We start from the raw sequence: 21,708 nt of genomic DNA, 5'->3' as shown, positions 1-21,708 counted from the left end.
GCATCTTTTCCAGCAGCTCAGGTCACTCCGGAGTGACACTGAGGACTTACACATCTCCCACCACCACACTGTGGCACCCATAAGGACGGCCTGTGTTTTAGGCTTTGCTAATTATCTAGCACCAGGCACATGACAAGAGCCCTCCCTGTGGGATGAGCACAAATGTCCATGATGGAGAAGGATGAGGTCAGAGGCTCTGGGCTGGTGGTCTATGGTGAGCCTCTGCCTGGGCCAGAAAGACATTCTCTATCAATTTGGGCTTGTTCAATGCCCAGCCAGGACACACCAGGCCAGAATGTGGGGAAGGGGGCATAAATGTCTCAGCTATCGGGTCAAGGGCAGGATGATTTCTGGGCCAGAAACTAAGAGGAATGAAATCTGAAAGGGAAGATTCTCTGGCAGCCTTGGACCAGCATCTTCCATCACCACCACCCCTCCAGCTCTCTGTGAACACAGCTACAACAGGCCCCCAAAGCCCTTTCTCATGAAGCTACAACAGTTTCAGAGAATTTTGTCAAAGGAACTAAGATAAGTAATACAAAATAAAAACAAAGAGTTCCAAGAAACAGACTTGCTGGATCTAAAGCAGAAATACCTAATTCTGACTCCAAAAACTGACCCAAAATTTGCCCAGTGGCTTTCTACTTGCTGGGTCCAATTGGTACCCTCATCACCTAGGGCCACAGATGAAGAGCTGGTTTGTTGGGAATGGGCATGAGTGTGGCCTGGGCACGTGGAGATGAAGCAGTCCCAACTCCAGCTCAAGGGCAGATATACTTGGGAAAGGGTCGCTCCCTGGAAGCAGGAGCGCCCCTCCTCCCCATGGGTCAAGGCCAGCTCTGTCCTCACCAATGGGTGTTCAGGGCCAACAGAAGCAGATGGAGGCCCACACTAGGACACAGTTTCCTCAAAGATGGCCTCTGAGACTATGGAAAAGCCTGAGTTCTCTGAAAGAAAGGAAGAAGGGAGCAGCACACAGCAGGCTGGGGCACACCCAGGGATAAGAGGAGAGATGGTATGCTTTGGTCATCAGGATGGCCTTCTCAAGTGTGTGAACAAGGCAGGCGCAGAGCTCGGTGCTGCATAGGGGGTCAGAGGGCCTGAAGCAGAGAGGAACAAACAGCAGCAGAGCTGGAAGGGAGCCAGACTATGCGGGTTTCAAGAGTGGCTTGCTGGGTGCTGACAAGGCAGCCTTGGTGGAGTGTGCCTGTGGACTTTCTTAGAAACAGGAGGGGCACAAGTTGGAGGAGGAGGAGGCGGGGACAAAAGGAGGGTTCTTTCAAGAATGAGGAGGTCTGAGCAGAGGAAAGAAGGAGGATCAACAATCAGACAGATCAGATGGAACAACATCAGGAGGTGCAGAAGAAGGGACTGAGCAAAGAGGTCTCTAAGCCCACATGCTTCTCTGGGACACAGTGGGGGGAAAAGGATGGGTGAGAAGACTGAGAAAGGAGGAAAAACATGGACAGCTGAGAAAGACAGCAGGATTCTGCCAAGATTCCCTGTAATCTCTCCAGTAAATAACAGGTAGGCTGTCTGCTGGAAATTTAGAGCCAGAGGCAGGTTTGAAGGTTGGGGAGAGGGTTGGAGCAAGTATGGAACAGCCTTGGGGGTTTCTCTAGAGCACTGCTTCTCAAGTGTAATGTGCATGCCAGTCACCTGGGATCATGGTAAAAAGTAGGTTCTGATTTAGCAGGTCTGGGCAAGGATTCTGCATTTCTAACAAGCTCTCACTAATGCTGAAGCTGCTGGTCGAAGGACCACATTGGGAGGAGCAAGGATTTAGAGTCAGATAAGGTGAACTCCGGGAGTTGGTGATGGACAGGGAGGCCTGCTGGTGCTGCTGCTGCTGCTGCTAAGTCGCGTCAGTCGTGTCCGACTCTGTGCGACCCTACAGACGGCAGCCCAACAGGCTCCTCTGTCCCTGGGATTCTCCAGGCAAGAATACTGGAGTGGGTTGCCATTCCCTTCTCCAGTGCATGAAAGTGAAAAGTCAAAGTGAAGTCGCTCAGTGGCGTGCTGCAATTCATGGGGTCGCAAAGAGTCAGACACAATTGAGAGACTGAACTGAACTGAACTGAAGGAGGTGGAGAAAAAGACTGGCAAAAGAATTCATCTTCAGGGGAGACTACCTTTGATAATCTCACCTGGCATAAAAACTGAGACCTTGAGAAGTCTGAGTGGGAGGGACAGCCCTGGCAGGTGAGGGAGCCTGGAGAGAGAGAGAGATGGTAGAGGACAGAGGTCAGGAAGGGAGGTGCAGGGGGAGGGGTGTGCCCCTAGAGTGGTAGGAAGCTCAGCAGTGGCTCTGGACCTCATTTGGATCCTTATGGGGTGGACCACTAACTGCACATCTGGAAGCCCCCCAAAAGAGGATGGGAGTCAGCTGGGACAGAAAAGAGATATTCCAGGGGTGTCTGAATGAAGCAGCAGGCTGGACAGGCCACCCCCATGCTCTTTTGCAGGAAAGTGCTGGACTCTTTCTGAGCTTGTTTAAAGCTTGGCCAGGACACACCAGGCCAAAATGTGGGGAGAACGGTAGAAATGGCTCAGCCCTGGGATCAAGGGTGAGATGATTTCTGGGCCGGGAACTAAGAGGCATGAAATCTAAGAGGGAAACTTCTCTGGCTGGGGAGCAAGAAGAAATGAATCTTAACTCAGTATCCAACTCTCATCAAAACCTAAGAGGTGTTTGAAAGGCAGAGGTTGGAAACAAGAATGCTTTCGTTTTAGGCAAGTCACGGACTGAACTAAGTGTGGCGGGTGCAGCGACTGCGTTCTGCCCGTCCGGGGCCCAGCAAGGGAAAAAGGTTTGAGACCCAGGCTGAGGTGAAACCGAGGTCAGGGGAAAGGCGGGAAGGACGGCCCGGGAGAGCAAAGAACATCAAGAGTAAAAGCTGGAAGGCGTCGAATTGAGCGGCAAGTGCAGGAACTGGGCATCAGCGCCGAGTGAGGCGGGCACTTGGGAGACGAAGATAGCGGAGACCAAGCCGGGGCTTAGTCCAGTGGCGACCTAGAGGCGGCGGCGGATTCTGAGCGCGGAGCCGCTGGCTCCTCTGGCTTCGGCCGGGCTCCCCCACCGCGCAGGCCCGTGTGCTCCTTGCCTGGGCCTCCCGGGTCCACGCTGGTCCCTCCAGTCCCTTCCCGCGGCCTCGACCAGGCCGCAGACCCTAGCGTAGGCGACCGACTCGCCAGGGTCCGCCCCGCCGCGGCGGCCCGGGCCCGGCCGCTCCTCCCCCGATGATGTCACGTCCCTGGCCGCCCCTCGGCCGGCCGCGCCGCCCCGCCCCCGCCTCCCCCGGCCCCCAGTCCCCTGGGCCCGCCCGCTCCCGCCATCCCTCCTCCCGCCCGCGCTCCCTCCCTTCTGCTCCCGCTCCCCAGGGAGCGGCGGCGGCGGCGGCGGCGGGATGGCCCGGGCCCGCGGCCAGGCCCCGGGGAGCGGCGGGCGGCGGCGGCCGCGGCGGGGCAGCGCGGGAACCGGCCCCCGGGGGGAGTCGGCGGGGCTGCTACTGCTGCTGCTCCAGGTGCTGCCGCCCGGGGCTGCGGCAGGGCCGGGGCGCCGGGGCACGCGGGGCGCCGGCGGTGTCTGCTGGCCCAGCGCTGCCCCTGCCTTTCCTCGGGACGCGCGGCTGCTCCTGTTCCTGCCGCCGCCGCCGCCGCCGCCGCCGAGCTCCGCGCCCGCAGCATCCTCCTCCCGGATGGTAATCAGCGCCCCGCGCCGGCGCCGCGGGCGGGCGGGCGAGCGGGGGGTGGGGGCGGCGAGGGGAAAGGGCGGGCAGCCCCGCGCCCCCGCCTCGCCTGAGACAGTTCCCGGGGCCTCGGGCCCCCCACCCCCTCCGACGACCGCGGCCCTGGGCAGCCGCCAGAGCGCGCCTCTGCGCGGACCGGCTGCCGGCTCCGCTCCTCGCCCTCCCCGCCCCGCGCGCAGTCCGCCCGCTGGAGCTCAGGCCGCGGGGAAATCCCTCCATCTCCCCGCCCCGCGCCCGGGGAGGGGAGGGGACAGCGCTTGCGGACCCGCTTTCTCCGAGGGAGCGCCCAGGAGGCTGGCGCGCACTGAGTGGCCGGGACGGCCGCTGCTTGCACTCCTGCAGTCGCCGGGTGCCGTTAGGCGCGCGGAGCTAGGACGCCCGGCAGCCTCGGCGGGATCGGATCCCCGGCGGTGAGGGCGCCCACTGACTGCGCGCCCTTATGTTCCCTGCTCAGGACGCTGTGCCCCGCGGCGGGCTGAACCTGAAGGAGGAGCCGCTGCTGCCCGCGGGCCTGGGCTCGGTGCGCTCCTGGATGCAGGGCGCGGGCATCCTGGACGCCAGTACCGCGGCGCAGAGGTAAGCGTTCGGACGCGACTCGGCGCGCTCCGGTTGGACGGCTCCGTGCCGCCTTCGCTCAGCTTGCTGAACTGCTGGGGCGAGGGGTTGGACGAAGCCCTAACTCTGCACTGTCCCAGCAAGCTCTTGCGCCCACCCTGCCCTGAGCGCCTGTGCTTCTTCCAGAGCATGGGGGAGGGGGCAGCCGGGGCGGGGCTTCTGCCTCCACTCCTGGATGTCCCGACTCTGATTTCTGACTATCGCTCGCGTGCCCAGTGGTCCATGGCTCAAGAGGAGGAATTCTCCCGGCTCCCCGCAGTCCCCCAGCGACCAGTCGTCAAGGAATTGCTGACCCTTCCTTCTCAGGCAGCTTAAGTGCCCCTCCTTGTCCAGTTCCACGGATCTCTGCCAGGAAAGGCACAAAACCCAGCCACCTTACTGCTTTCTATAATCCCTCAGAGTTGGAGGATGGGGGTGTGCGGGAGCCGGCGAAGCGGCTGCAGGCTGAAGAGTGGGGAAGACATGAGGTGGGCAATCGGCTTGGTGGAATGATCGGGACTGAGGATGGGGCAGGTTGGCCAGGTGTTTTTCTAGTGGGTCCTACCCAAGGCAAGGGGTCCCTAGGAACCCAGCGCCCACGCCCATCTCCTCTGACTCCTCTGCAGGAGTCTGCGCAGGAGCCTGGGTGGGGGATGGACTCCTGGATTTAGGAAGGAAGTATAAAGGTTTATGGATCCGCCCCCCCCCCCAACACCTGGGCTCCGGGCTTTTTGTATCCCCAGTTGTGAACAAGGGGAGGGGACGTTGGACATCCTACTTGGAGATCTCAGTGGCTGGGACTAAGGAGGTGGTGCCTCTGCAGACACCTGCGGCACATGGGAGCTGAACTTTCCAGAGGTCTGAGCAACTGCTTGTCCAGCCGCTGGAAAGGATTCTGCTAGGAGATTTCAGGGCAGACCAGATCTGAACGCCAGCCACACATTCACATCCCCAGTCCTGTTCAGGGGATACCACCTCACTACCAACCCCTACCTAACCTCTTAACAGACACACACTTTGTTTCATGTTCAAACTGAATGGTGTTCCTGCGCTCCTGTCCTTTCATGACTGTCCAGAGGGAGCACTGGGGCTTCTCTCCCGAGCTCACCTCTTCGGGAAGAGAAGGGATCTTGTCTTTGAATCAATTTCCATACTTTCGCTCATGATATAACTATATTCCAGGGAAAAAAATGAAAATAGAAAGCAAAAACCCCCCTCTCTAATACAACAAACTGTCAATATTTTAATGTATTTCCTTCCCATTGACATATTTTTTTTTCTTGTGTTATACATACAGTTCTGTATCCTGCTTGTTTTTCTGTTGGTTCTGGTTTTTCATTTAACTTGTGGTGGTTTAATCACTAAGTCATGTCCGACTCTTGTGACCCCATGGACTGTTAGCCTGCCAGGTTCTTCTGTCCATGGGATTCTCCTGGCAAGAATACTGGAGTGGGTTGCTGTTTCCTTCTCCAGGGGATCTTCCTGACCCAGGAATTGAACCCAGGTCTCCTGCATTGCAGTCAGAGTCTTTACTGACTAAGCTATGAGGAAAGCCCTCATTTAATTTGAGGGGGTCAATTTCTTTGTCTTTTTCTCCATCACTGGCTGTGTGGTGAGAGCTCCTTGTAGGAGTGGATGGAGGGTTCCATTAGGGCCTCAGGGTTTATGGTTCCTATTTGTCTCTGACCTTCCCCTCTGACCCTGCCAGCAGGTTTGATTAGGAGGAAGCCCTTGTATCCTGTGCAGGTTCAGGAAGTGTGGAGATGAGGCCCTTCCCACAAGATGGAGCATTAGCAGTGTTGTCTGCACATAGGAAAGAGATCTTGAGTAAGGGGGACGGTCCAGTCTGAGTCCTCAGGGCTACATCACCAGGACTAAGAATGCCCACCCTCCCACCCCCAATTTGGAGAGAGGCATTTCTTCAGGCCTGACTGCTTATCTCTAAGTCCTGAGACTTCTCTGTCTCAGAACACGGATTGGGAGTCCCCACACCTTTGGTTGCCTCTGGGCTCCAAGGAGAGCAGGTTGGGGGGATACTCCTTTCTTACTCTTCCTGCGGTGCCATCATCTCACCGGTTGGCTCTTGATCCTTCTTCAGTCCTCTGTTTGGGTCTTTTCATCCTAAAACCACAATGACAGAAATTCCTTTCCCTGCCCTGACCTTCTTCCACCTCCACAGGCTCCGCTCCCTCTGTCTCAGAAGAACTTGCCCTGGGACATTCCCTGCAAGCCTGCCTGAGGTCTGACAGCTGTCTTTGCTGTGTTCTATGCCTTCACTCCATAGCCACCTGTTTGTCAGGGCTTCTGGATGGTCCCTCCATATCCTATTCTGAATCCCAGCACCCATGGCCAGCTCTTAACCATGACACATACTCAACACAAAGATGTGCCCTCCAAGACTTTCCTCCCTGGCCTGAAGTTAACCTACCCAGTGTATCACTTCAGCCTGCCAGTCCACTGCCCTAGCCTCTCACCACACGCCCCCGCCCCCCAAAGCATCTGCCACACAGGGGGCCAAAGAAGATTTCCAAAGAACTTTTCTCTGATCGTGTCCCTCCCCAATTAAAAACTTCAGTGACCGCCCCCCGCCTCCCCAATTCCTCCCAGACACTGAGCATTCAAGGCCCGTCACAGTCCGATTCGATCCCAAGCTTCCTCTCAGCCTCTGTGTGACACTCAGCATTCAACAATGTCTCCTGAAACAGTTCCTTTCCTCCCAGGACCCATTCACACACTGGATAACATTTTACAACCTCTGGGACCCTCCCCCTAGCACCTGCTCTCTCTGTGCTCTCTCACTCAGCCAAGGGGAGTAGTTCTGGGTACTGTCTAAGGATGCTTGTCACAGGCCAAAGTCAGCTGTGCCCTGCTGTCCTGGACTTCCTTGCCCAGCCAGCCTACACCTTCCTTTAGGGCCTGGATGGTGGTCCTCGGCACCAGGCTTGAGCAGTCAGAGGGGTAACGAGTATCTGCTAAAGGAAGCAGGAGTGTGTGTTAGAAGGTTACCAAGTCTGTTTTGGTTAGACTCCCCTGTTCACATTGATGGTCCACCTGATCGCAGGAACCAGGCACTGGAACAGCTACTGCTGCCCAGCTTTGCAGCACCAAGGTTTCTCAGAAGGAGGAGAAGGCCCAGAGCCTGCTAAGATCAGTAAGGGAAGATCTGCCAACAGGAAGGAAAGTTCTGGGTGAAAGAGAGGTAGGAGAAAAGAGAGGCTTCGTACCATACCCTGGAGGTGATAGGGAAGGCTGGAGCATTGGGCTGGCAGGGTCTTCCCAGTGGGGAACTCTGCCCAAGAATCCCTGGCTGTTGCCATGACCATCCATCCCCTGGTCCAACAGGACTTTATCTCAGAGACCCATACCCCAGCCCTAGCCCACCTTCTCTGGACTCCACAAGCTCTTGCTGGGGTGCCCAGCACAGAAGCAATTCAGTTCTCCTCTCCTGATATGACTCCCAGCCTGGGTAGACTCCTGGAGGACCAAGGCTAGCCCTCCCCCGTGAGCTGGTCGCAGAACACTAGCAGCGCCCTGAAAGGGAAGCCAACTGGGGCTGCCTTTCCTGTAAGTAGCTGCAGGCTAGCCTCCCTGCTAGGAAATGCTTTTGTTTGCTTTAATAATTAATAGCCATTCCTCAGCCTGGGACCTGGCAGGCAGGCCTGTGGGTGGGTGGCGAGGGGGTGGGCAGAGAGAAGCAGGGTGGACTGTCTTTAGGTAGAAGCAAGAGCAAGAGGAAGCATGGGAGAGCTAGCTAGTGAGTTTTGTTCCCAACTCTCCTCCCCCGGTCCAGGGGCCTTGGGGCTGAGAGAATTTCCTGGGGCAGATAAGCAGAGGCCCTCTGGGATAGTGGGAGTAGGGGATATGAAGCAGCCCCAAAGCATCATCTCTACCTGGCCCTTCTAGACACAGGTCCTGGGCAGCTGCCTCTAGGCACCGGGTCCTCCTTCTGCCTGTACTGTCCTAGGCTCAGGGCAGGGCTAGGCCAATAGATCTTGGCTGAGGCCAGGAATGCCAGGCCCAGCCTGATGATTATCAGCAGTCACAGGGACCCAAGGGACGCCTGCAGGGAGAGCTGGGGCCTGTGAAATGCTTGGAGGAAGAGAGGCTCCAGAGGAGAGGAAAGGGAGACTTATGTAGTCATGCTAAGATGGGGGAAAGAAGAGCTGGATTTAGCAGAGACCTTAGGGAAGCTGAGACAAAGGATGAGATGCAGAAGATATACAGTTTTACTCCTTCCGCCTCTTGGGTGGAGGGGGATTAAAAAGGAGCCTCCCTTCCCTGCTAATGACCTCAGGACTTCTCTCCATCACCCAGCATCCCAGATTCCAAGATGGATCAGGCCCAAGCCAAGGCACTGCTCAGAACTTTGGGCTGCCAAGGCAGGCAAGAGTTAGGATTTGGTAGAGGATGGGTAGGTGGGGAGACGGAAGGCCTGAGGGTGCCTCTGAGGAAGGGCCAGAGCTTCATTCTCAGCCACTGTCTGTGGGGTTTGGATGTTTGTTTTAAAATGCTCCTGCTAATAAAAAGCTGGCTTAAAACTCAACATTCAAAAAATGAAGATCATGGCATCTGGTCCCATCACTTCATGGTAAATAGATGGGGAAACAATGGAAACAGTGACAGACTTTATTTTCTTGGGCTCCAAAATACTGCAGATGGTGACTACAACCATGAAATTAAAAGACCCTTGCTCCTTGGAAGAAAACCTATGACCAACCTAGACAGCATATTAAAAAGCAGAGACATTACTTTGCCAACAAAGGTCCATCTACTCAAAGCTATGGTTTTTCCAATAGTCATGTACAAACGTGAGAGTTGGACTACAAAGAAGGCTGAGTGTGGAAGAATTGATGCTTTTGAACTGTGGTGTTGGAGAAGACTCTTGAGAGTCCCTTGGACTGCAAGAAGATCAAATCAGTCAATCCTAAACAAAATCAACCCTGAATATTCATTGGAAGGACTGGTGCTGAAGCTGAAACTCCAATAATTTGGCCACCTGATGTGAAGAATCAGCTCATTGGAAAAGACCCTGATTCTGGGAAAGATTGAAGGCAGGAGGAGACAACAGAGGATGAAATGGTTGGATGGCCTCACTGACTAAATGGACATGAGTTTGAGCAAGTTCCAGGAGTTGGTGATGGACAGGGAGGCCTGGCGTGTTGCAGTTCATGGGGTCATAAAGAGTTGGACAGGACTGAGCAACTGAACTGAATAATTAGCATGTAATCAAGGCTGTAAAGGCATATGAACTGCCTTCTGAGTTGAGAGCAGAGACTGACTGTGAAGGAAGTATCATCTGTCCTAGACAGCTTTGGCAAGGTCCAGCTGCTATGAGAAGGGCCCTGGGGCATCCTGTTTCACCTCGAAAAGGAGCATCTCCAGGGACCCCTGGGTGCCCAAGCAATAGCAACCAGACAACTCTGCAGCCCCCAGGTTTGCATCCCCCTGTACTCCGAAGCACGGGTTACCTGAGTGACTCAGGCTGGAAAGATCAGGTTGCTCTCGGTGTCACCTTTAACCTGGATTCCCAGGGAAGTACTAAGGAAGCCCACACATGCCCGTGCTTGGATGTCCTCCAGCCAAAAAACAGCTGTGTTCCCCGAACTTTTCTGTCACAGTCTCCTTTAATTTGGGGGCTATTTCAGAACAGGAAATAGGAAGGGGATGACTTGGCCCTGGTGGATATATGAAAATGAGCACTTTCTCCTCCCATATCCCAGCTCTCTAGTACAGGAGCAAAGAACTCACCACCTCAGCACACTCTGGGATTGATAGGAAAGTGTTTTGAATATTTGGTTGAAAACAACCTTTTTAAGAAAGCAAATGAAAGTGACTCAGTTGTGTTCGACTCTTTGCGACCCCATGGACTATACAGTCCATGGAATTCTCTAGGCCAGAATATAGGAGTGGGTAGCCTTTCCCTTCTCCAGGGCATATTTCCAACCCAGGGATTGAACCCAGGTCTCCTGCACTGCAGGTGGCTTCTTTACCAGCTGAGCCACAAGGGGAGCTCTTAAGAAAGCAAGGAGATGCGTAAATCATTTTGGAATCCTACAAAAGTGGTTAATGTGGCTGTTTTCGTCACTCAGCCGCATTTATCCAGAAAAGGCGCACATATAGCATGCTCTGTACACTAATCATGCTAAGTGAATGAGACGTTTCTGAATTATAGGCTCCAGCAGCTCACAAACCAGGTGAGGCATCTGCCAGGCTGCACTCAGGTGGAGCTCTGCTGGCTTCCGTCACACCGCAGGCCCTTGGGTGGCTGGGAATTGCTACCCCACCCATGTCCCCTAGGGACCCTTAGGAAAGGGTCTGCTTCCTCTGCCAGCATTTGCCTCCTAAGACTTTCTTAGACCACCAGAGTCTGCTCTGCACACCTGCACACCAGGCCAATCCCACTGAGAAATGACACCCCAGAGGCCCTCAGCCGGTGACTGATGGCATTGGTGGATAAAAACCTCAACTTCCATGCCCAGCCCTCTGACGGGGTAGCTGAAGCACAAGTTCTAGGCTTGTTTCCAGGGCTCCCTGGGGACTGAGCTGCAGCTGCCCACAGTGGTACCTCCCGGCTGATGCACCCAATAGGACTGCCTTTCCTTCTCTGGTCACTCCCCACCCCCACCAGGGTTTCCGCATAAAGTATTTGCACTGGAATCTTTGTCTCAGGTTCTGCTTCTGGGGAAACCCAGATAAAACACTTGCCTCTCCAGACCTCCCAGGCTCTCCTGCCTCACTTCTTTCTTCTAGAGAACAGACTCCTATCAGTAGACACCCTTTCAGTTTCTCCCCACACTCCAGTGAGGGTCTTGGGCAATCCCACTTTGGAGACCACAGAATCAGGGACCTTGGCCTTCATTCACATCCCTGCCTCTAAGCTAGTGTAGGAGCACACGTCTGCTTCCAAGGGGCCCCAGCAGGCCTCTCAGACCTCTCCATGCCCTGGGTCTATCATCTGAGTTATTTGAGCGTATGTCTATATTTCTTTCTTTCCATTCTTTAATCTTGGTTTGTTTGCTTGTAACAAGAGCATCAGCTCCTCCCAAGGGGAGAAGAACAACAGTCTCCCCCTCCCTCCGTCTTCCTTTGGGGCTTGCAGCTCTGCTCAGGGATGCTGATTGGTCATCTGCTGCATGGGCAGGGAGGCAGTGCAGCTGCCTAGGGGAACCAGGAGAAGGAAGGCACAGTCTAGACTGACCTGCATCCTGTACTTAGCCGCTGTGCTAATCCTCAGGTCATTCTCTGTGTTCATAGGAAATGTGAGGATATTTCTGTTGTTTGTTTTTTAAGGGATGACACATAGGCTTCCTTACTTTTTTTTTTTTTAATTGCATTTATTTGTTTGTTTTTTACCTGCTCTATATCTTTGTTGCTGCTCATGGGCTTTCTCTATTTGCGACAAGCAGGGACTCCTCTCTAGTTGCAGTGCTCAGGCTTCTCTTTGCGATGGCTTCTCTCGTTGCGGAGCACAGACTCTAGAGTGCACGGACTTCCATAGTTGCAGCACATGGGCTTAGTAGTTGTGACGCACAGGCTGAGTTGCTCCATGGCATGTGGGATCTTCCTGGACCAAGGACTGAACCCATGTTCCCTGCATTTACAGGCAGATGCTTTACCACTGGAACACCGGGAAAGTCCCACAAGGATTTCTTTAAACCAAAGCCCTTTCTATTTCACCTTGGTCTCACTTGTCCTGCAGGGGTATGAACAGAGTAAACTGGAGACATTTGCAGACCAGGAGCAGTCCTGGGCGTGCAAGCAGGGGTCTTGCCCATTCTGCCGTCCTCTCTTGGTCTGCTGGGGTCACTCATATTTTTCTGCTGCCATTCGTGATAGTAATCCCTGTCCCAGAACTGTAAGCTATCCACCTTGTCCCATTGCTTTGCCTGGATGTGTGTGACTGTGTGTGTGCCTTAGTGCCTCCACTAAGTGAGGTGGAGCATGGAGGGTGATGCTGGGCTACCTCAAGGGAAGTGGGATTGAGCCTGATCCCACAGTGGGGTAGGTCAGTGCAGCCCCTCAATGGATACAGACCCCAAGCAGGGGCACCTGCTCCCTTCCCTCTTGAGTCCCCCCAGCCTCTCTCCCTGGGAATCCCCTCCTGCTGAGAGGGCAGGCCCTGTGAAGCAAGCTTGGCTTGGGGCTTAGGGCAGACTTCCCAGCTCTGGTCCTTAGGAGCTTGGCAGGAACCAGCAGGCAGCTGGGACCCAGGACTGACTGGTAATTGCCAAGAGGGATGGATGGGAGAGGAGGCTTAGCATCAATGATTGACTCTTGGCCTGGGAACTGCAGGAGTAGCTGTGTAGATAGGGTATGTTGTGTAGACATGGGATTGTGTTCTTGCTCAGCCTCCACCCCTGTTATTGTTATTTCTTTCTCTGCCCCTTCTTTTTACTGTCTGAGAAACTTCCAGCTCCTTTTCTGGGCCAGATGATGGAATAAAGGGTAGAGTGATCTGGGATGGCTTCACAGTCCACCCCCTTCTGGCCTTATGTCCCCCTAGGTGGTCCTGGAACCTCTCTTGAAGCTGGTCCTGGGTGGGAGAGGGGGCAGAGGAAGGAGTCAGGGTTACTGCCACCTTTAGTATATTCATTAACAGTAATCAGGGACCTGCTGCGATCGAAGTTCTTCAGGCTTCTCTGCCTCCTGGCAAGTGGAAAACAGGACAGTCAAGGCCTGGACATGAAGCCTGAGGCAGAGGAGAAGGGAGGGACCCTGGAGGAGGGAGGAGGATGATCCTGGAGGAAAGAACATGTAGAAATAACTTTTGGTGGGGAAGAGAAGGTATTGGTGGCCCCCCTCATCTTGACCAGCCTCTCACGTCCGTATGCTGGGCCTTCCCTGCCTGCAGCATCTTCTAAGTCCTGCCTGACTTCAGAGCCTCCTGGTGGCCTTTAGTCATGTTTCCCAAACCACATCCCCCAAGCAAGACCTGTCACTTTTGCCTCCAAAATCAGCATTTCATATGGACCACTGAGGCTCCCAAGCAGGCTTTCAGGAGGAGGAACAATTTTCATTCTATTGGTTATATATTTACTGTAATCTATATAAGTAAAACGGAGAAGGCAATGGCACCCCACTCCAGTACTCTTGCCTGGAAAATCCCATGGATGGAGGAGCCTGGTAGGCTGTAGTCCATGGGGTCGCTAAGAGTCGGGCACTACTGAGCGACTTCACTTTCACTTTTCACTTTCATGCATTGGAGAAGGCAATGGCAACCCACTCCAGTGTTCTTGCCTGGAGAATCCCAGAAATGGGGGAGCCTGGTGGTCTGCCGTCTACGGGGTCACACAGAGTCGGACACAACTGAAGTGACTTAGCAGCATATAAGTAAAAATACAACAAGCTTCTCAAGGCCATGACATTTCAGATATTATAGCTTTGCATGAAGCCAAGTAAGGATAAGTTGATTTACAATTATATGAAGAAAAATAGTAAGCACTGTTGAGTATGGCAGAGGCCGTCACATGGCATGTCCAGGACGGACTCTGGTCTAAATGGCTCTCAAAGCAGTTCTACCATCCTCACCTCTGCATCCCTGCAGTGGCCTCTTGCTATCAGCACCCTCGGCACTCCCTGCCTGCAGCATCTTCTAAGCCCTGCCTAACTTCAGAACCTCTTGGAGGCCTTTAGTCATGTCTCCCAAACCACATGCCTCCACCAAAATGCTCCGTAGTCAAGTAAGCATGGTATGTTGGTAATCTATTGCCACGTTAAAAAAAAAAAAAAGTTATTCCCAAACTCGGTGACATAAAACAACATTCATTATCTCACACAGTTTCTTAAAGTTAGAAAGCAGGGAGCAGTGTAGCTGGGTAGTTCTGGCTCAGGGTTTCTTATGAGGCTTCAGTCATCTGAAGGCTGGCCGAGGGCCGGTGGATCTCACCCAGCTGATCAGTTAGTGCCGGCTGTTGGCAGGAGTGTTCGGTTCTTCTCCGTGTGGACCTTCCGGAGGACTGCTTGAGTATCCTCACAACATGACAGCCAGCTTTGCCCAAGTCACTGATTGTTTAGGGCAGGAGCCATGTATCTTGTATGACCTAACCTTGGAAATCATATGTTCTCACTTGTGCCAGATTCTATTGGCCATAGAGACCAATCCTGACAGTGTGTAGCAGGGACTGTGCAAGGACCTGAGCTCCAGGAGGCAGGCGTCATGGGAACCAGCTTGGAGGCTGGTTGCCACACGTGGGGACCACTGGCCTGAGCGAGTCAAAGACAGTCTCTTCCTGGAGGGTGCCCCAAGGACGCCCCCACACACACACTCATGAGTACTCCATGAAGCCGCATCTCCCAGCAGTTATGGCTATAGCACTCCTTCATAGAACGAAGATCTGGAGCCATGAGAGAGCTAAAGAAAACATTTTGGAAGATCTTGACCCAGAGAAGAAAGTCTACACTCCATGGCCTGGTTTTTGTATGCCTACATAGTCTGGCACTTTCAATACAAACCTTTTCTCTCCTCACTTCACACTTTGAAACCTGTGATCCAGTGACACTCACACCTACAGCCATTTCTTATGCTATTAGTTCTGCCCTTGTGCCTCCGGCCCTTGTCGAGCTCCTATTCATTCATCAAAGACCAGAGGGAATGCAACCATCTCTGTGAAGTCTTCCCTTCATCTCACACAGAATTAATTTTTTCTTCCTTTAGTTTTATTGTTTTTTATGTAGGCACATCTCTTAGGGGGGACTCACCACTCTGTCTCGTGTTAAGTAAGCTCTCTGAATCTGTCTTCTCTCCCCTTCCAGGTGTTTCAGTCTGGCCCCACATGGTGCCATGTGGCCAGTGCTTAATACATCACCGGGGCTCAGGAAATATTTGGTAAATAGGGCCTTGGTTCTCCTACTTGTGCTCCAACCCTGGCTTTGTTTCTGGGGCTGGTTTCTGATGAGCCAGGAGAAAGCAAGACCAGATCACAAGATGCTTCTGCCCAAAGGAGCCAGTGGTATCCTTCTTAAAGTGTGGAGGCAGGTTCCCCTACACCTGAGGAGGACTTTTCCACCTTTAGCCATAGCCCAGAGTCCAGGCTGGGCAGTCTAGTGCCCTGAGCCAGTTCAGTGTCTCTGAGTATCTGACGGACTTCATCATCTCCCAGGCAATGCCATAGGCTCGTGCGCACAGCTATGAACTGGGTACAGTGAGATATTCATTCCCAAACCACGCAGCTGCCCCTTGAGGCCCTAAAGGGCAGTCACAGGAGCCTCAGGTCGGTAAGATGTGTTTCTCAGGTCAGTAACATGTGTTCATTTGGTTTTAGGGACCAGCTTCCAAAATGTAGGGTCCAGAGAAAAGTCTAGGAAAGAGTCTGCCAGGGATACCCTCCAATGTGCCACTTATCCCCACGGGAGCAGGTTCGGTGATCTCAGCACTGGGAGACCTCTGTCTGAAACTGAGATGGCCCTGTCAAGGGTGGCATGGGCCCGTCCAGTGTAACTCTTGACATGTCAGAGCCGAGTCCTGGTCAGAGGTGATAGGTGTCTTTCTGAAGGGCACTCACTTCCGGTGGTTTCCAGCAGCTTTCCTCCCCACAGTGGTGTGGGCCTGGCACGAGCACACTTTGAGAAGCAGCCCCCTTCCAACCTCAGGAAATCCAACTTCTTCCACTTCGTGCTGGCCATGTATGACCGGCAGGGGCAGCCGGTGGAGGTGGAGCGCACAGCCTTCATCGACTTTGTGGAGAAGGACCGAGTGAGAGGCTTGTGGGCTCACCGGGAAGGAAGAGGGTGGGGAGGTGGGGGGGGTGGTTTCAGGGAACCCCTTCCCACTGGAACAGATGACGGATAGGCCGTGGAGGAGTGGAGAAGGGGGTGGTGAACGGATGGGAGAGGAGAGGGAGGAAGGTTGGGTGGGGAGTGGAGGGGGAGGGGAGTGACTGGAGGATCCCTGGGAGCACCGAGCATCCTCCCTATCTTGTCCCTGCAGGAGCCTGGGGCTGAAAAGACAAACAACGGAATCCATTACCGCCTCCGGCTGGTATATAACAACGGTGAGCGAAGCCCACCACCCATGGGGTACCACAGCACCATGTGACACAGTACCCCACCGTACTCCAGCTGGGAAGGGTGTGGAGTATGTTTAGTCGTCAGAAGCCACAGGAGCTCCCTAAATAACAAACCTCTCCGCCTTCCCACCCTCAGGTCTTCGGACAGAACAGGATCTCTACGTGCGTCTCATTGACTCCATGTCCAAGCAGGTGAGCCAGCCACCATCTCCCCTGAGATCGGAACAAGCATCCTTGTCCCTGCTTCCGTATCCCCCGTGCACTTCATCCTTACCAATCTAGCTCCCCACAGTCCACAGGAGGAGGATGTGTGGCTTTTGTCCTCTAGACAAGAAAAAGACATTTTCACAAAGACTTTGCTCTTGGGTCCTGTTATCTAGAAATTCAGCCTAGATGGAGATTCAGGTGGGTTTATTGAGGAAGAGGAGAGAAGATCTCAGGAGAGGACCAGGGAGAAGCAAGACAGAGCAGGGGACGCTCAGCAAGGATGTGGTGTCAGCTGGAGTCTAGCTTCAGCCTGATCCTCAGGCTAGAGTAGGAATGTCACCGAGTTGTTGCCCCTTGAGGCAAGGAGGCCAAGATTCTGTCCCCTGTATTGGTTAGTTACTGGCTGGGGACCACTCCCGAGGGAAGTGTGTAACCTTCCAGGCATTTTCAGGGGAAGCAGCTCCTATCTGCTGAGAGCAGTTCTCAAGAGAAAGACCTTAGCAGCTAACACAGGGATGGGTGCCTTGGTCCAGCACTGGGTGGGGCCCCAGAGCTTCCAACACTGGCCCTCAGCACTTGCTGCTTTGAAAAGATGAAAGGAGGAGGCTTGGGGCCAGCCAGAGGAGCGCTGGGCAACTGAAATCTGAGTCAGCCCTCATGCACTGTGCAGCCTTAGGCTTTTCAGAACTCTGTGTCCTGGTAAGGAACAGGGCTGAGTCTCAGATGTGAAAATCAGTGGCCTGAACTGGAGGTGGAGGCTTGGGCATTCCCACACAGACAGGCTTCCAGCAGCCTCCACCCAGTCCCAGGGTAGAGGAAAAAGTCGTGCGTTTCTAGGATGCCTGTGGTCACTATGGTCTGGGAGGCAGACTGGGAAGTGGCAAAGTGGGATTGTATGGCCAACAAGCGTGGAAGAGGTTGGAGACTGTCCACAGAGAAAGAGACCCACAAATGAGGGATGGCTGAGAGGCCCAGACGTTTTAAGTTGGAAGTCAAATGTGTGTTTGGGAAGCTTACTCCTTGCTTCAAGGCCAAGGAGAGGCTGGGGACTGGTTGAGGGGTCGGGGAATGATCCAGCGGTCCCAGAGGAAGCCGCTGACCTGGCCTGCGGAGATGACGGATGGGGAGCGTGGCCGAGGAGCTGGCAGGAGACCCTGGGGGGACGATGCTTGTGAGAACCGTGGAGGCTGGGGCATGTGCCTGGTCTTGGTCAGGGTGATCGGTGGACCTCCCTGCCCCAGGGCAGAACTGGCTCCAGAAAGTGCTGCCTGTGGACAGACAGAATCCATAGACCTCACCCCATTCTTGCCCATTCTGATGGCCGTCCGGATTTGGGAAGCTAGGTTCCCAGCTCCTGCTTTGCACTCCTGGGCCCTCAGAGAGAGTTGGAGGGCATACTCTTCTCTGGGAGGAGGGCCCACCTGCCCCTCACCTGGCCTCAAGAGGAGCCTCCTTCCCCCCAAGCTCGTGCACTTCTTCTTTCCCAGGCCATCATCTATGAAGGGCAGGACAAGAACCCCGAAATGTGCCGTGTGCTGCTCACTCATGAGATCATGTGCAGGTGAGAAGGGCTGGAGCGCTGGCACTGGCCTCTTGGCCCAACCCCCTCCCCACTGATCCCCAGGGAAGCCTGGTAGGGGGAGGTGATGAAGAGTGAGGTCCCTGGGCACAGTTCTGGCTGAGGAGAGGGTCCTTGAGGCCCCATTAGCCTGGCCTGTTTATGTGGCTTCTCCGACTGTTTGTGCAAGAAAGGCCTCCTGCTGCTACTGGGAAGCTTAACTAATAAAGCTCTGGAGAGGGCTCGCTGGGAGGTGGGGGCAGGGCCTGGGCCTCCTGGATTAGCTCCAGAGCTGAAGGAGGAAACTTTTCTGCCTCTTATGTGACCTTCAGGGAACCCCCTGGGCAGGCAGGATGGGGAAGGAGGAGCACAGCTCTTGGTTCCCCTTCCCCATTACCCCAGGGCTTGGCATTTCTAGGCAAGGGCTCCCCAGGAGGTGTCAGTTGGACAAGGTCGTCCTAGGCAACTCCTCACACATGGAAAAGAAACTAGAGTTCAAAAATCTGGTTGGAACAGTGGCTACTCTTGGGAAGGGCAGTGACCAGGATGGGGCTTCTGGGATGCTGGTCATATGGTATTTCTTGGTCTGGTTACATGGGTGAGCTCATTTTGTGAAAATTCATGTGTTACATGCTTACAATTGGAGCTCTTTGTATAAAAAGGGTACAGAGAGAGTAGATGGTCAGCATTCTACCCTTTCCTGGATCTTAAGGAGCAGCACGCCTTTGGGACAAGGGTTTCCTGGCCAACCTTATCCCCAGGGCTGGGTTCTGGGAGTGAGCCCTTCTGGGCCAGGGATTCCACACTCAGAGACAGGACATCAGCATCCTCACCCTAGAGCCACACATACACACACACGTGCACACGCGCACACAAACACACCCCACACTGTAATCTCCCTCTCCTTCTTTCTTCCTTCCCTCCCTCCTCACCTTTCCTTCAGCCGATGCTGTGACCGGAAGAGCTGTGGCAACCGGAATGAGACGCCCTCAGACCCCGTCATCATTGACAGGTACAGGCCAGGGGAGGAGGGCCTGGCAGCTTGCAAGGTCAGGGCAGGCTGGAACCAGCCACAGAGCACAGTGGCTCCCACCACCCTTTGGTGGCTCTGAGCAAGAGAAACGGTCCCCTGAGTGAAGCCCCTGGTGGCAGACTCTCTGAGGCTGGACTTAAGAGTTGTGCTTCCTGAGGGAAGAAGCCAGAGAAGACAGGGATGGGAGGTGGTAGAGGATGCCACGGCTGGAGGAGCTAACAGGGAGTGGCAGGGAAAGTGGGCTCTGGTCCTGGTGCCTCCTCTAACTTCTCTGTTCATTTCCTTTGTTAGAAAAATAGGGAAATACTTGGTGAGTTTCAGTCATAGGATTGTAGAGGTGATGCATATGAAAATGCATTTTTCTTTCTGAATAGGAAATATGTATATATATAAGGTACAAAATTCAAAAGATAACACAGAAGAGTAATTAAGGAAAAATAAGTCTGCCCTACACCTATGTATAGCATATTGTACACAATCTTTTGTATTTAATACTTACCTTTTTTATTAATATCTTAGAACGCATTCCATATTGGAACTAAACCCTGCCTTCTTCTCCTTTTAATAGATAAATCATTCACAGTGTACTAAAATTCAAATTTAAAAGGGTTGACAGCAAAGTCTTCCACCTCTGCTTCTGACTCATCCATTGCCCTCCAAATAAGCAAGCATTGTCCCCAGTTTCATGAGTATCCTTCCTGAGCTAGCCTGTGCAAGAAAATGCAGACACAGACAGTCTCCTCATTCTTTTTTTTGCTACTGCAAAATATTCCATTGTATGGATGGACCGTAATTTCTTTAGTGTCTATTGCTGGACATTTTGGCTGTTTTCATTCTTCTTCAGGGATAAAATATGCTGTAGTGAATTACTTTGTCCATGTGTCACTTAGCATGTGTGTGCATTTATATGAAGGATATTACTAGAAGCAGAATTTCTGGGTCAAAGGAGATGTACATTTGTACTTTTGATAGTTATTGCCAATTTGTCCTCAGTAGCAATTATACCAATTGATATTCATACCAGCTATTTTGAGAATGCCTGTTGCTGTAGTCTAGAGATGCAGAACCAGCAAAGGAGCCTGAGAAGCAGCTGCAGTAAAGTAGGAGGCAAATCAGGGGGGTAGAGTCCCAGAAGTCCAGCTAGAAAAATTTTCCCCAAAGAAGGCTATAGTCAACTGCATCAAGTGCTGCTCATGGAGATGATAAAAAGAATAAGAATTAACCATTAGATTTAGCAGTGTGGGGGACATTGGTCACCTCAACAGGAGCTATTTCGGTGGCAAAGGGGGCAGAATTCTGATAGGAGTATGTCTAAGAGAGAATGAGAGGAGACACTAGGGACAGTGACCAGAGGAACTCTGGACTTTCACCCTAAAGGGATCAAAGAAATAGGGTGGTGGCAGGAGCACAGTGTAAGGCTAAGAAAAAATGTAGCTTGTTCAGATGCTACTGACAAAAATCCAGTAGGAAATGGAAAATTATGATGCAAGAGTTAGAAGGGAGAATCGCTGCAGCAGTGTCCTCTGGACAGCAAAGGGCACGGTGTCTCCTGCATAGGTGGAGGACTGGTTTTACCTAGGAGCACAGACAGTTATCCATGGAGACAGTGGGAAGACAGAGAATCTGGGCATGGAAGTGGGTAAATGGATATATCCAACACAGGAGCTTGCAGACGTCCTTTTCTGATTGCTTTGTTTTCTCAGTGAAATAAGAAACAAGGTCAACAGTTGAGGGTGAGGATGGAGAGGGAGACACTAGGGCATGAAATAGTTGTCCAGGAGAGTGAGGGGACTATGGACATGTTCTGTGATTGCCAAGTGGCACTAAGGGCCCACCTGAGATATGTTCATAAATTTACTTATCTATTTATTTATTTTAAAAATTTATTCACTTTGGGCCTCACCACATAGCTTGTGGGATGTTAGTTCCCCAAGCAGCGCACCGAGTCCTAACCACTGGATTACCAGGGAATTCCCTATGGTCATGAATTTTTTAGTTTGTTCATTTATATTTATTTTTGGTTGCACTGGGTCTTCGTTGCTGCATGCAGGCTTTCTCTAGTTGTGGAGAGCAGGGTCTCCTCTCTCGTGGTGCACAGGCTTCTCATTGCAGTGGCTTCTGTTGTAGACCACGGGCTTTGGTAGTTGCTGCATGCAGCTCAGTAGCTGTGACTTGCTGGCTCTAGAGCATGCGGGCTTCAGCAGTTGTGGCACACGGGCTCAGTAGTTTCGGCGCCCAGGTTTAGTTGCTCCCTTGCATGTGGAATCGCCCCAGACCAGGGATCGAACCCATGTCCCCTGCATTGGCAGCTGGATTCCTATCCACTGCACCACTAAGGAAGTCCTGTGGCCATAAATTAAGTGAGCAATTTTCCCCAGCTCTGCTGAGCCACAGGAGTGCATGTGCAGAACAGGTGAGTGGTTGCATATAGCCAGAGTTAGACGTTTGCTATGTGAATACAATGAAAGGAGAGGGCAAGAGAGTAAAAAGTATAAGCAAAGGGTATTTACAAAAACAGAACAAGGAATTTAAGCTCACAAGGGAGAGGAGTATGGCAGAGTG

At 53.2% G+C, this 21,708-nt stretch overlaps 1 protein-coding gene across 5 annotated transcripts in view; it reads left to right on the top strand.

Moving 5' to 3' along the window:
- Positions 1–3,392: 3,392 nt before the first annotated feature.
- The window catches only part of EBF4 (EBF family member 4), a 56,921-nt gene continuing 38,605 nt past the window's right edge, over positions 3,393–21,708 (top strand). For 2 of the 5 annotated variants that reach the window (XR_003037825.2, XM_025001081.2), the window contains exons 1-7: positions 3,393–3,701; positions 4,204–4,325; positions 15,861–16,035; positions 16,270–16,333; positions 16,485–16,540; positions 18,043–18,116; positions 19,057–19,125. Coding sequence is in view for 4 of the 5 variants with exons in the window: in XM_025001081.2 (XP_024856849.2) it covers positions 3,408–3,701; positions 4,204–4,325; positions 15,861–16,035; positions 16,270–16,333; positions 16,485–16,540; positions 18,043–18,116; positions 19,057–19,125 (854 nt within the window). In the remaining variant the exon portion in view is untranslated. Of the gene's footprint in view, positions 3,702–4,203; positions 4,326–4,663; positions 4,832–15,860; positions 16,036–16,269; positions 16,334–16,484; positions 16,541–18,042; positions 18,117–19,056; positions 19,126–21,708 lie in introns of those variants that run through there. The other 3 variants (XM_025001083.2, XM_025001082.2, XM_025001085.2) reach the window with 3 other exon arrangements.

This window comes from Bos taurus, chromosome 13, assembly GCF_002263795.3.
Source record: "Bos taurus isolate L1 Dominette 01449 registration number 42190680 breed Hereford chromosome 13, ARS-UCD2.0, whole genome shotgun sequence".
Classification (NCBI taxonomy): domain Eukaryota; kingdom Metazoa; phylum Chordata; class Mammalia; order Artiodactyla; family Bovidae; genus Bos; species Bos taurus.
Note: the sequence above shows the minus strand (reverse complement) of the source record. Positions and strands in the feature narration are given on the sequence as shown.